This window comes from Lithobates pipiens, unplaced genomic scaffold (assembly GCF_037356315.1).
Source record: "Lithobates pipiens isolate NorthernLeopardFrog02 unplaced genomic scaffold, aLitPip1_a1.2 Scaffold_13, whole genome shotgun sequence".
Lineage (NCBI taxonomy): Eukaryota > Metazoa > Chordata > Amphibia > Anura > Ranidae > Lithobates > Lithobates pipiens.
Window position 1 is genome coordinate 123,662,764 of NW_027507718.1, and position 15,375 is coordinate 123,678,138.

Here is a 15,375-nt window from a genome sequence, read left to right on the forward strand (position 1 = left end):
AGTTCTGTGGTGTGTGATGCAAGATCCCCACCCCTGCTTTGTGCTGCTCAGAAATGCTGTGTAAAATGTGTGTTTTGCAAGACTGCAGAGGAATATGGGCTGCAGATAAACAGGTACAATTTATATAGGAGGATTTGTTTCATCTCTGCGAATCACTTGAGGCTGTCACTTCACTGGGTATATATGCAGGTTTACAACCACTTAAAATCCTGCATATTGTCTACTTTTTCATAAACTGTAGTAATCAGCATTGTGCACATCTGTTGTTCCATACATTTTTCAGCAGGATAAACAATTTACCTAATATTCAAACCCATACAGGGGAAAAATATAGACCATTTAGATTAAATGTTTATTGTATAGAGATCTTACAAATATGAAACAGTAATTTAATGACACTGTTCTAGAAACAAAAAAACAAAAAAAAAAGACTAGGCAGAATTCTAACCAAATACTTTCTATAATTAAAATTACCCAGCAACAGTACATCTTGAATATTACCTGTCAAAATCAGACAAAGGGCTTAGTAAACCTGATTTATAAAATTAATTGATGCAAAATAACTAAAAATAAATACAAGCATTTATCAAAACCAAAAGATATTTGAAGTATGATTTCACCCACCTCACAGATACCTGGTTAGCAATTTGTGCAACAAACGTGGACACAGCTGCTTTATCAAAAAAGGAAAAAGTCCTACTATATACCCAACTGAACACCATTGTCACATATTACTGCCCAGTGAAAACTATTTTAAATAGAACAGGAAAGGGTTAAAGCCACTGACAGGATTTTATTATGTATCCCTATTTGGGAGACTTCTCACTTCCTATTAGAACAGGAAGTAATGTGAAACCTTACCAACAAGGACACCACAGTTACTACTGCGCAGTATGGCTGTGACCTTCCTGTATTAAGGTCACGTGGCTGTACTGTGCAGTAGCTCACTCCCACTCCACCAGGAATCCAGAAGCACAACATGGCTGTAGCCTGGTAGGAGACAGCACATGAGTCGTTCAGCATAGCCTAACAAGGACTTGGATACACATCCAATGACCTTCGGCTGCAATACCGGAACCAACCACCTGGCTTTTAAGACCAACAGCAATCAATAGACGGCCCTACATCTACACACCATCCCTATGGTACTGAGAGTGCAGAGTTGTGGAAATACACCCCTTACAGCGAAAGAGAATTCACCTGCAACACTATACCACCTGTGTAGTGGTATACTACCCATTCAGCTTCCTCTATCGATATATACTTTTATACATTTAGTCTTATTAGACTCTTTAGTCTTATTCACGGACTAGATTTGGCCCTCTAAGGCGCCAATGAAGAGGATAACCCTTGAAATGCGTTAGCAAACTATTTGAGTATCCCTTGTGGGGACAACAACATATATCAATCTACTAAATGTTTAACATTGCTCTTACCTATATGGAAGAATACGTAGTATCTCCTTGTATATATTCTATGTGTTTACAATAAAGTTTTTGTTTCAATTATTCATGCACCTTTTTCACATAATATTTTGGATATTAATATTTCTATGCTAGTCGGCATAGGCAGTGGGGCTTGCATGATCTCTTCACATATACAACCTTAAGAAATACTACCACCCTTACTAAAGCCCTCTGCACCAGCGCAGGACAATATCTTTTCTGTATATACATTTTGTAATGTACCTTGTATTTCAGGTTCTTACCAGTGTCTCCAAACCTTACTTCAATTACTATTGATGGTGCATATTTTCCAGATCTTTGCACAGAGAATAATTAAGATGAGGACTGGCAGGTATATTTTTAGACCAAAAAGTACCTGACAGTTTTAAAGCTTTTAAAAACCTTTAACTAGTAGTTTTTGTAGTGTAGCCTCAGACCATACTAAATGCTTGATAGGACAAGGGCCAGGGAGACCAACAATGATTGCACTTCTCAATGAGATCTCTTCAAAACATATTAGCCAGCATAATTGTCTGACTGTATGTTGGCTGATGTAATGTTCAACAACGCAGTGCAACCATTAAAAAAAAAAAAAGATGTTGTGAAAAGCACAGCCAACAAATATCACCCTAAGGGCTCATGCACACTAGATCACAAAGAAGGTCAAAGTGAATCCTACAGGCTTTTGAGCTCTCTTTTTTTTGCCTGGAAACTCCCCTCCATGTTAGCAAATGTGTCCATGCACACTATGGCTTTTTCAGTTTACAGGCATATGCTCTTACAGGCAGAAAAAAAAAAAACAATCCCAAAATCTCACGTTTTTGAGAGGAGCTTTCAAGCAGAAAAGACACCTAAGTGCCCAAAAACATGCCGGAAAAGCATGAAAAAGCAACAGAAAAGCATGAAATGCACTTTACTGTTTTTTTATTATGCACAAAATAAATAAATAAATAAAATGAACCGAGTGGTGGGTGGTCTTTTGCACTTTTTTTACTGAGCTTCTTTTGAGCTTTTTTTGAGCTCAAGCGTCCACCCCCCCAACCCTTCCTTCAGTTAATTTTTCCTATTTGTATGTGTTTTTTTTTAGCTTTTTCACACTTTTTGCACGTTTTTGGGCACTTGGGGGGAGGGGGGGGGGGGGTTCTGCTTATAAGAGTATATGCCTGTAAACTCTTGAAAAAGCCATAGTGTGCATGGAAACAGAGGGGAGTTTCCAGGCAGAAAAAATTAGAGCTCAAAAAAACTCAAACGCCTGTAGGAGCAGCTTCTTTGAGCTGCATTGTGCAAGAGACCTTAGACATCACCAGGTCAGACCTTTTGTATCTTAAAATCACAAAGAACACACAGTTTGAGCTGATAACGGATGCATCATCATGGTATGGAGGCCAAGAAGTAATGCCACAATGCTGTCTATGTCCCATGTTCATTCACTCTCTCCATTTGTACTGCAACTCCGTCTCCCTTTACATTGTAAAGTGCTGCACAAACTGTTGGCGCTATATAAAACATGTATAATAATTATAATAATTTCTCACCGGAATAGATGGTAAAAGTATCCAATGGGAATCATGTTCCAGGAAAAACTGCCTAAGTGGGGCTTTCCCCATGCTTTGGCGTGAGTTTTTGCTCACTTAGAGCTGTACCTTTCAGGCAGGAAATGAAGGGAATTTTCCTTAAAGTGATTGTAAACGATAACCTTGTAAAACATCCCATTCAGATTAAAAGAGAAACAAAAAAGGCAAAACATTTGTGTATAGATTTAAAATATATATCTACATATATATCTACACCTTTTTTTCTCCTTTTCAAAAGTGATCACATTACCCATGTTCTCAGCTGCATAAGAGCTGGGAGAGAGGAAAAGCAACAGTACACTGAGCTTCCCTGTGAATGGCTGTGTAGAGAGGCTTATCAGGACAAGTCTGATCATTTGAGGAGAGCAGACTGAGTTTCCAGCAGAGCTAGAGAACTGACCATGTTGTGTTCTCCTGCTTAGTGTGGTCAGTGTGGTCAGTTTTAATAGGAGAAGGGCTGGCAGGAACACCGGGAATTTCACACAAAGGAAGCGATACAAAGAGAACAGGATACTTTTCCATACAAGTACATTGTACAGCTGGCACATAGCAGGAATATGAAATGCTGGGGTAACAAACACTTTAAGTAGAACACAGTTAGAAAACAAAACCTTAATAGGGATCTTAAAGTTGTAGTAAACTCTGTACTACCATTTGTACCTACAGGCAAGCATATAATAAGGCTTACCTGTAGGTACTGTGATTATCTTTTAAATTTGCACCATTTAGAAGATATTCAGAGTGCACGCAGCCGATGACCTCATCGATGCATGCGCTCTGAAGGTTCGGCTTACAGTGCCAAACCTTCAGAGAGCCCGTGCCCGTCATTGCATCTTCCGCCAAAAACTGGAGATTGCAAACCCAGAAGACAGACAGGCGGAACATGTCAGCCCTCTAATCGGTGACTTTCACAGCGCTGGAGGGCTTTGTTTCAAGGTGAGCATTTCATAATGTGCTAGTATGCGATGCATACTAGCACATTATGCCATTGCCTTGCAAGTTTTTTTAAAAATATATCTTGGAGAAAGACCAGACTAAAGCAACGTCAATCCATTAATGACTAGATTGCCATTTTAAGTATACAGATTTCAAATTCCTGCTGTACCATGACATCAAAATGTAAGGGTCTTTTTACAAAAGTTCACGCAGCTTTTTCCCAAGATGAGCACATTATTCGAATTGGATTTATTTATAAAAATGCATAAACTGAATGAAAGGTTAGTAAATCTTAGGTAAAAACACTTACAAATAGGCACCTAATCATACACATTGATAAAACCCCTGTCTCTGGAAAAGAAACTCAAATGCCATTTGGAAGTAATTCCTTACAAAAGGGCAGGACATAGAGTTAGTTTTGTTTTATAATTTTATCAAGGAGTATTAGGGTCCTTTCACACGTGTGATGCGATCAGGTCCTCCTGTCAGGTTTTCAGTTTTTGCATTCCTATGGACCTCTGGGTCTCAACAGGCCTGCTTAAAAAAAAAAAAAAAAAAAAAAAAAAAAAAAAAAAAAGAAAGAGGGCCACGTCCTCTTCCATTTGGGAGGACTAGATCAGATGAAGGCAGGTGTAAAGGCACAGAGTTCGTTTACTCCCTGTAGACCATACACGAGCGACCCAATGAGGTCCGCCTGTCAGTTTTTGCATTTCTGCAGACTTCCAAATCTGATAAGGGCTGCTAAGAAAAAATGAAGGACTGTGTCCTCTTCTGTTTGGGAGCATTGAATCAGAGGCAGCTGGGTGTAAAATGGACAGTGGAGTCTGTTTACTCCCTGCCGCCCATACAGCAGATTGGGGTCTGCATAAACTGAGCGGACACAGAAGTGTCATCCACCTACTCTGCTTCAGATCCCTTGCTGATCGAACACAAACTGTCTGTGTGAAAGTAGCCTTGCAGATTTTGATATCCGAATTCGCTTTTAAAAATGTTTCTATCTAGAATTTAGCACATACTTTTGACATATAATTTTAAACCCAGAGCCATTTTGGCTATGCAAGTCACAACTTATCTTTTATTTACAAGTATACAGAAAGACAGTATTTACAAACAGACTTGAACCTTTTTACAGAAATATGCCTGGTGGCAGAGAGGGGAAATTAAAGGACATATCTGGTGTAGAAAATCCACTTAGTCCAGCGAGTACCATTTGTCATATTTATGAGCCAAATAACCTAAAAAATTGAGAACAAACATGAATTACAAATGAACGAATAGCATAAGGCAAATACAATACATTTCATAATATTTTTTGCTGCAAGCCCATCTTTAATATTAATCTAAAATAAAAATGCTACCTTTAACTGTAACTCTAGAGGGTTTAACGTAAAACAAAAGTTAAGCTAGTTAAAAAAAAAAAAAAAAAAGAAGAAGAGCTTGATTTACTAAAACTGCATATTGCGAAATCTGGTGCAACGGGTACCTGTTTTTGACAGGTACTGTTCCCCACTTAGGCCCCCTCCTCCTATCTCCGCCGCTGCCGGACTAATTAGAAAGTGCAGCGCACTTCACGCATGTGCAGTGGGGAACAGGCTGTGAAGCTACAGTATTTGTAGATGCCGACTTTACATTTTTTGTGGGGGGTGGCTGGACCTCCTCTTTAAAAGAGAGCACTATGATTGTTTCATTTTTTATTCTGGTTGGAATGGATGTGACCATCGGACCATTCACTGCCTGCAGTACATATGCCCTTGATAGTGGGAACAAGCGTTTATTCACCATCCTGTTGGTTCTGGGGTCAATTTCTTGAGATGAGTGAGCATTCTGTGTGCTGGTGGTGGGCTTATGCACCTAAGGTGTTGCTGCATCTGATGGCCTCTCACGTGGAATCTACTATCCATGGACATTTTTTGTTAATCCCTACTTGGGCTTTTGGACCACTTTAAAAACATTATGCTGGTGCTTAAATGTTCTATACTTATTTGCACTTTACTGTTTTTTTATTATTGTCTTGTGGGGCTTTGTGAATTACCCTTGGTGTTCAGCTTGCACATTTTTATTGCATGTTATTACTAGTTTGTGTTGATTAAATTTTAGTTCTGAAAATTCATAATTGCCATTTTTGTAAGAAAATTCATTCGAAATTCGACCCATGTATGGCCAACTTACCTTCAGCTTGTTTGACAAAAAAAAAAAAACTGGAATATAAATGGTTTCTATGCAGAGCTGCATCAGATTTTGCACTCTCCAGTTTTAGTAAATCAACCCCTTACTGTCACTTCCCACGTAGCACCAAATGTAAGCCCAAATCAAGACACAGAAACATATGCAGTAAGACTTACCTGTCTTCTTGTTACAACAGTTGAGCTATATTTAAATCTGTACAGTCCAATAGGCACCAGAGTTAGAGACAGTGCTCTCACTAATCCGTGCTCAGGAACAAGGCTGTTTAGACACGCCCCTCTGCCATTATTTAAAGCGGGAGTCTGCCGTTTTTTTTTTTTTTTTTAAAAAGCCAGCAGCTACAAATACTGCAGCTGCTGACTTTTAAAATAATGACACTTACCCGCCCAGCGCGCCCGCGATGTCGGCACCCGAAGCCGATCTCTCGATCGTCTCTCGGGTGCTGCCGCCATCTTGGGTATGGGAATCAGGAAGTGGAGCCTTTCGGCTTCATTTCCGGTTCCCTACTGCGCATGCGCGAGTCACGCTGCGCAATAAGGATGGTCCCCACTGTCTCTGGGATCCGTGTGTTTCCCAGCAGGCAAAGGGGGCGTACCTTCTGCAGAATCTACGCCGGAAGTGGGTGCAGATACCTGTACTGTACAGGTACCTGCACCCCCTCCCCCCTGAAAGGTGCCAATTGTGGCGCCGGAGGGGGGCAGGGTTCCAATGAGCGGAACGTCCACTTTAGGGTGGACCTCCGCTTTAAAGTTTTTGTGAGAACTTCTATGGTTAGGGGTAAGGCTGTTACTCAGCTATGTCAGGGCAGAGCACTAGTGTGGGAGGGCAGAGAGCAGCAATATTACATAGAATAAAAAAAAATAAAAATAAAAAAAAAGTATTTTAGAAAATTCCCTGACATAGATCAGTCACAAATAACATGCAGGTGTACAGAACTACATTCACATAGAAAGATGTAAAACTGGACTTTTCTAATCGTTAGTGGGCTCAAAGCAACGTTCGTTTTCAATCACTGTATGTGGTTTTCATTGAGAAATTACATTCATTTTAAAACAGAATGTTAAAAACAAGCGAAAATTTCAAACATTCTTTCATTCAGCGAACGTAAAAAGATTTTTCGCATGAATATTCTCATCTGAAAATTGATCCGTGTGGCCTGTATAAGGCTCAGTACCCACCTAAGCAGTTTGCGTTTGATCAGTTTCTGCAGTGCATGTTGATTTTTGCGCACGTGATTTTGCTGCGATTTGCGTTTTTTGCATTTTTTTATGCCTTTTTTTGGCCAACTAAATCAAAGAAGCACTGTTTTACATTGAAAAAGATCCTTGGCCCTTTCCAAATATGCATCGGCTGAAAAAAGCCTCGATGTGAACGTTAAATGAACTGTGGTGCATTTCTGCAAAAAGCAGCAAAAAACACACAGGCGAGAACCAGGCCTAAGACATTTAGTAACATAATGGGAGAAAAAATTAAATAATGAGCCCTTCATAGTACAAAAATAAAATAATCGCTACTGTAAGGGTTTTTTTTTTTTTTTTTTTTTTTTTTTTAACTGTGGAACACTGAAAGTAATTATTACAGTAGAAATTTGCTCTTTTTATAAATGGCTCATTTTAGTTTTTTTAAACCCAATTATGTTACTGGCTGATTAAACGATTAATTTCATAAATCAATTCGTTGTTTTAGCCCTACACAGGAGATACTCATTCATCCAGAAGAGTGGAGGATACACTGTGGACCACTAATATCCCGGAGGGGTAATAATGCCTTATTGCCAAGCATGAGAGTGTGAGGCAAACACTGCTGGTAAGTACATTTTATGGGGAGCAGTGACACGCATGAAACATGGCGTGGAGCGAACATTATCTGGATTTATCTGTCATGGACTGATGAATACGCCTGTTTAGTTGTGGATTTATTCACATTTGGACTTTTGTATCACTATTTGCACTTTGTCATCACTGGGTGTTATACAGTCTAACACGTGAAACTTATTTAGCACTACTATTTACCCTTCTTTCTTTGGTAAAATGTATTGCTTTTAAGTCTGCATTCTTGCATGCAATACACTTCCCAGTAGTACAAGTAGCTGTAGTTGCTAGAGGGACCATAAATCGATAATATATATATATATATATATATATATATATATATATATATATATATATATATATATATATATATAAAAAAAAAAAAAAAAAAGGTGTACACTTACACAATCATACAAAACATCATAAAAATGTTCCACAAAGCAATGAAGATCCGGAAGTATCGGAGGCTGAGCAGGAATTCACGAATGTTGTCTCCTGAAATAAATGGAAGAAAGAGAATATACCTCTAGATGAGGAAAAGGCAAATGTAGAACAAATATTGACTGCTCTACCTTGGGGTGGAAAACAATTGGGGGGCTGGGAAGGGTGTAAAAGCCAAAACTCATCCTTAACCACTTTAATACAGGGCACTTAAACACCTTCCTGCCCAGACCAATTTTGAGCTTTCAGCGCTGTCGCACTTTGAATGACAATTGCGCAGTCATGCTACACTGTATCCAAATGAAATTTTTATCATTTTTTCCCCACAAATAGAGCTTTCTTTTGGTGGTATTTGATCACCTCTGCGGTTTTTATTTTTTGCTAAACAAATACCGAAAATTTTGAAAAAAAAATAATTTTTTTTTGTTTCAGTTTCAAAACTTTGTAAATAAGTAAATTTTCTCCTTCACTGATGGGCACTGATGGGGATACACTGATGGGCAATGATAAGGCGGCACTGATGGGCACCGATGAGGTGGCACCAATGAAGTGGCACTGATGAGGTGGCATTGATGGGCACTGATAGGCGGCACTGATGGGCGACACGGATGGGCACTGATAGGTGGCACAAATTGGCACTGATAGCTGGCATGGGTGGGCGGCATGGATGGGCATGGATAGGCGGCACAGGTGGGTATGGGTAGTTGGCACAGGTAGGCATGGATGGGCACTGATAGGCGGCACCGATGGGCACTGATAGGCGGCATTGTATAATAATATACTGTACTAATGGATGCCAATCAGTGCCAAACAATAATGCATGCCAATCAGTGATGCCCATTATGGGGACTGATTGGCATCCATTGTGGCACTGACTGGAATCCCTGGTGGTCCAGGGTGGCATACCTTATCCTGGGCATCCCTGGTGGTCTGGTGGCGTCCCTGGTGGTCCAGTGTGGGCATCCTCGGGGGGGCTGTGCTGATAATCGATCAGCACAGGCCCCCCCTGTCAGAGGAGCAGCCGATCGGCTCTCCTCTACTCGCGTCTTACAGACGCGAGTGAGGAAAAGCCGATCACCGGCTCTTCCTATTTACACTGTGATCAGCCGTGATTGGACACGGCTGATCACATGGTAAAGAGTCTCCGTCGGAGACTCTTTACCGAGATCGTAGTTGCCGGGTGTCAGACTGACACCCCGCAACAACGATCGCCGCGATGAGCGCCCCCGGGGGCGCGCAGCGGCTCATAATCCTGATCACATCATATGATGTCCGATCAGGATTATGAAACCACTTTGCCACCGTCAATTTGTAATAGGGCGGGCGGCAAGTGGTTAATTACAGAGTGACATAGGAATCCACTGGAACAACCTACCTGCTAACAATTCTTTATGGGTGAACAGGCCAATAAGATGGCTACTAAGGCCTCATTTACACCATGCGACAGAAAAACTGATAGAAAAAAAAAAACATGCAGATTTGACTTGAACAGAATATTTTGGACTTGTTCACACCATGTGCAAAGGCGTGCATTTAAAAAAATAAATCATTTTATTACAAAGGTCTCTGTAATGGCACAAGGAAAACAGTTGTTTTTTTATGTGCCGCGTTAACACCTTAAAGTGGTTGTAAACCTCAGACATAAAATATGAACAAAGCATATCCCTCTATAATGTGTACTTGTCTCTATCCAGAGCACTAAGTGCAATTTGTGTCTGTTATTTCGTTCCTCTGCTATAAGCATGAATCACTTTTGACAAGTTTACCTGGCACCAAGAGAAAAATGTTGTCTGGGAGGGGACATCCTGCCGATAGATGTGATGGCCTCAAGTGTGTGTGTGTGTGTGTGTGTGTGTGTGTGTGTGTGTGTGTGTGTGTGTGCGTGCGTGCGTGCGTGCGTGCGTGCGTGTGTGTGCGAGGGGGGGGGGGGTGGGTGTCCCTTCCCTCCAATCAACTCTCAGAGCTCCCCTCACTGAGCTTTACAGAGGGTAACTTCAGCTCTCCATCCCCTTTTTTTTCTGAACTCTCAAGCTTTATAAATTCAGCACTTTGAATGGATGCAGAGAGGACATGGCAGCAGGTAACCAGGTACAACATATATGGGAGGATTTGTTTCAGGTCTGTGTATAACCTGAGGCAAGTCACTTCACTGGATATATGTACAGGGTTTACAACCACTTTAACATAGCGTTCGTGTGAATTTGCTTACAAGAAATATGCAACAAACTATGTAATGGCACAAAGAAAAAAACTGTTCTTTAGGTGCCCCGTTCACACCACAGTGTTTCTGCCATGCAAGTTTTTATGCATTAAACTGCGTACATGTTGTAGTTTTCTGCACAGTAAAAATCTGCACATGATATTAGTGTTGTGGTGTGAACAGGGCACATCACATAGAACAAAATTGTTTTCTTTGTGCCCTTGCAGAGAATCTCAAATCTCTGCACATGGTGTGAACTAGGGCTTAAAGGGCAACTCCACTTTGTTGAGAGAAAAACCATTCCCCTCTGGGTGATCTATGTACATTGCAAGGATTTTAACTTTGTTGCAGATTCCTACCTTGTGTTATTCTGTGTTTGTGTCCATGTGGTAAGTGAATCTAATGGGAGTGGTTTCATAATTATCAATCCGTTGCTGACCCTTCAGGGCTCTAATGGAGGAAAATTGCAGGGTCTGCATCCCTTTAGACGCGATCTCCTATTGGCAATGGCATTTATGTTGCAGTTGATGCTGAAAATCCAACTTGCGAACCAATCACACAAGCAGGAAAGCGTTCAAAGAGTACAACATTTTGTGTACAGAATACCTTCAGTTAGCCATATATTACACTGCATTTTACAGAAAATTACAGAGCTGCAGATTGAAAATGAACAGTTATTTTTAACACTTAAGTACAACATGACTAGTCACAATTGTATATGCTAAAAAAAAAAAAAAAATTCTCACCCCCCCCGCGTGCAAACGTGGAGTTACCCTTTAAGCAGCACACTCGTTGAAAAGCAGTGTCAGAATAGTAACAATATGGAAATCAGAATATACAATCAACCACTAATATATTACGATAAACATTTTTGGAGTAGCTGCTCTCAGGGGATTTTTTGCTATTCTATCTAACATCAAGGGTATTCCTGGAAACAGGAAGAATGTGCAGCACATGAACAGTACAGCTTGCCTAAAAGATAAGAGCATTTCTGATGCATAATTTTTGGCAACACAGAAAAAAAAAGAAAAACAGTCACGGCGTGGCCGCGACATGACCGGGTGAGGACACGTTTTCTTGGAGCTTCTAGCTGCTGTCTTCCCCCCCTGGCATCCTCTACACTGCCCGTACGGAATGAATACTTCCAAGAAGCGGCAACAAACAGCGCAATAGCCCGGCTGCACATACCCCTGCTTCAGGGGATTTACAGAGACTTTTCTGCACTCCCCGTGCCGGACCACGGGTGTCTAAGATGGCGGCGCCACGAGAGGAGAGCTCACAGCTCCCGGAGGAGTTAAGAGACCCGGCACCCCCGGAGTGCTCTCAGAGCCCGGTCCTCTACCCCAGCTCCCCAGCGGCGCCCCACACGGCTATAGGGACTGTTCCACCTCTCCCGCTCACCTACCACGCGGATGTGGAATTGAAGGCGATCCTTCAGTCCCTGCCAACCATGGCAGACATTGAGGCCCTGGTGGGGAGAGTAGAGGCAACACATAAAAAGGAAATCTCTGCAGTTAAACAGGATGTGCAGGCATTATCCTCCCGGCTTTCCACGGGCGAGTCCTCCCTAGCAGTTCTGGAGCAGAAGATGCAGACTCTGGAGGAGAGACAGAAACTACATGAGCGCACGTCAACGGATTTGCAGCTCCGTATGGAGGAGATCAAGGACCGGAGCAGGAGAAACAATCTGAGGCTCCGAGGCCTGCCAGAAGCTACCGGAGCGGCGGACCTGCAGGCGACAGCGACGGACATCTTCAGGAGGGTGGCGGGCCCTGAGCTTCTGGAGAGGCTGGAGATAGATCGGGTGCACAGAGCCCTGGCCCCACGCTCGGCCGATCCAGCCAGACCGCGTGATGTGATTTGCCGCCTCCACCATTACATTAACAAGGAGGCTATCTCACCTGGTGACTGGGTGGCGGGCGAAATTGAATTTCACGGGACCACCGTGAAAATCCTCCCCGACATCTCTAAGGCAACACTTTACCGCCGAGCCTTACTGAGACCCCTCTTGGATCTTGCAAGACACTGCAACGCGATCTATCACTGGGGGCTCCCTCTCTCGGTTACCTTCATTAAAGCCCAAAGGTCGTTTACGCTCCGTTCACAGGAGGCCCCGCCGGCCCTTTTCAGCTTCTTGGAGGCGGAACCGATCCCTATCCCGGACTGGTTGAGATACCTACCGCGCCCTCAGAACACAGCAAGGGCAGCCGTCCCGCAGCCGCAGCGCACTCCGCGATTTGGGCGTACATCCTCAAGAGAAGAATCCCGGGAGGTGCGAGTACCAGAGATCCCCAACGGCGCACCCCTGATTCTGTTTGATATCTCCCCTTGCCCTCCCCTATGCTCTTGTGCTGCCAGTCCCCCTGATGCTCCCCGGGGCCTCGGAGGCCCGCGCTCATCCTTTTAGGACCAGCGACTATGAGAAGACCCTTATTGCAGACTCGCTCAGGTGCCCCCTTGACCTGTAACCCCCGGCCCGGTTCTTCGCTGCCGGCTGATGTCCCCCGTACCAAGCCTTTGCTGCATTCCCCCCCCCCCCCCCCTTGGGAGGAAGAAAAAAAAAAAAAAAAAAGGTGCTCACTACCTGCCACGCTTTATAATCTCTTGTTGCGTTATGACAGCAACCCTATTATGCTGATATAAGTTTTCATGTTTGCTCACTGTTTTATTGATGTTTTATTTTTATTTATTGATGGTTAACAGTTTTTCTTTAAAAGGTACACAGCCGACTGGATGACTCTAGCATTGGATACTGGGGTGGGAGGGCGGCATAAGCTCCTACTTGCCGGTTGTGCCCTCCCCCGCCCCACTTAGGCCCTTGTGGACCACCATTATTTGGGTGAACCCCATTTCAAGTTATTCCTACTTGAACTCTTAGTTTGCTTCCCTAGCCTTACCTTCCTCGTCTTCCCTTCCCCGTCCCATTGACGGACGGCAGGGAACCTAAAGACTATCACGACTCCTCCCTTCCCCATTGACACGTCCCCCCCCATCCCTGCCCCTTCCTCACTCCTTATCCCCGTCCCTCTACCCTCCCTCTTTCCCCCTCTCTTCCCGTCCCCTGGAGACATGGCGGCAAGTTCCTTCAGGGTGACCTCCCTTAATGTAAAGGCCCTAAATAACCCGGAGAAGAGACGGATACTTTTACAAGACCTTAAGAAATCACATACGGATGTGGCCTTTATCCAGGAGACACATTTTAAAAATGACAGATTACCATTTTTACAATACAAATTTTTTCCACAGGCTTATCATTCCACCAACCCTGTGGCCAGATCTAGGGGGGTCTCGGTGTTGATCTCAAGTAAGCTACCATGGCGACTTCGGGAGTCGATGTCTGACCCGGAGGGGCGCTTTGTATTTTTAAAAGGCCACACAGGAGAGGCCAAGTTTACTCTTGCGACTCTGTACGCCCCCAACGAAAACCAAGACAAATTTATTAGACACACTCTCTCCAAGCTCCTGGCGTTCAGGGAAGGCCAACTTATTCTTGGGGGGGGGGGGGATTTAAATATTTCACTGAATGCCTCATTAGACACCTCTTCAGGCAGCTCATCAATACCGCCTGCCTGTAGAAAGCGGATCGCACAAACATTACGCAATGCCCAACTGCACGATGCTTGGCGCCTCCAACATGCTGACGAAAGGGATTACACTTTCTACTCCCCCCCCTCACAAGCTCTATTCAAGAATTGACCTCTTCTTTGTACCCCATGACCAACTACCTCTAGTGGAGTCCTCCACGATAGGTCACATTACGTGGTCGGACCATGCCCCTATATCCCTCACTTACATACTCTCCGAGAACCCCTCGCCCAGGTCCTTATACTGGGGCCTGAACGAGAGCCTCCTCCAGACCCCGGAGGACTTGGCGGACGTCTCCAAGGGTCTCTATTTATACTTTCAGGAAAATGACACCCGAGACTGTGACCCCGGGGGTTCTATGGGAAGCCCACAAGTATGTCATTCGGGGTATCCTTATCAAACATGGGGCAGCCATTAAACGGAAAAGAAACAAGCTCCTGACCGACTTACTCTCCCAGTTGGCCTCGGCGGAGGCACAACATAAACACTCCCTGACAACGACCCTTGAGGCGACAGATCTCTATGCTCTCAGATTTGTGACCTATTACATTATCGAGCAAAGGCATTTCTGCAATTTATTCGTAAGCTATCCTATGAGTCGGGAGACAAGTGTGGGAAAGTATTGGCTAATGCTGTCAAAGAAGTGAAATCCGCATCATATATCCCACAGATTACATGTCCTGACGGCCGCAGGGCAACGATACCAACACAGATTTCCAAAGGCTTCCGGGACTTTTATTCTAATCTCTATAATCTGCCGAGCTCCTCCTCCGATCAGCAGTCGATGGATAAATATGTTAGAGACTCCCAAATGCCGACTCTCTCTACTGAGACACAAGAGCTCCCGGAGGAACCAATCACCCTGGAAGAACTCCAGGGGGTTGTGAACTCTTTGAAGCCAGGCAAAGCCCCAGGCCCCGATGGGTATACTACCCAATACTAGAAGACCCTTCTAACTACTCTTGGTCCACGCATGGTCTCGTTTAACGCGTTGGGGACAGGTTCTGATTTCCCTAGAGACACCTTGAGAGCCCATATCTCCCTAATTCACAAGGAGGGGAAGGATCCAGGTCTGTGTGGCAGCCATCGCCCCATTTCTCTACTTAACACGGACCTAAAGATTTTTTCCCAAAATTATAACTAATAGGCTCTCACAGCATCTTCAGGATTTGGTACATCTAGACCAGGTCGGGTTCATA

General features: G+C 43.5%; 1 protein-coding gene across 1 annotated transcript in view; it reads right to left on the reverse strand.

Moving 5' to 3' along the window:
* Positions 1 to 5,001: 5,001 nt before the first annotated feature.
* The window catches only part of SMIM7 (small integral membrane protein 7), a 48,150-nt gene continuing 37,776 nt past the window's right edge, over positions 5,002 to 15,375 (reverse strand). The window contains exons 4-5 of the mRNA XM_077475503.1: positions 8,355 to 8,445; positions 5,002 to 5,190 (exon numbers count right to left, since the gene is read on the reverse strand). Of these exons, the coding sequence (XP_077331629.1) occupies positions 5,175 to 5,190; positions 8,355 to 8,445 (107 nt within the window). The 3' untranslated portion in view covers positions 5,002 to 5,174. The remainder of the gene's footprint in view (positions 5,191 to 8,354; positions 8,446 to 15,375) is intronic.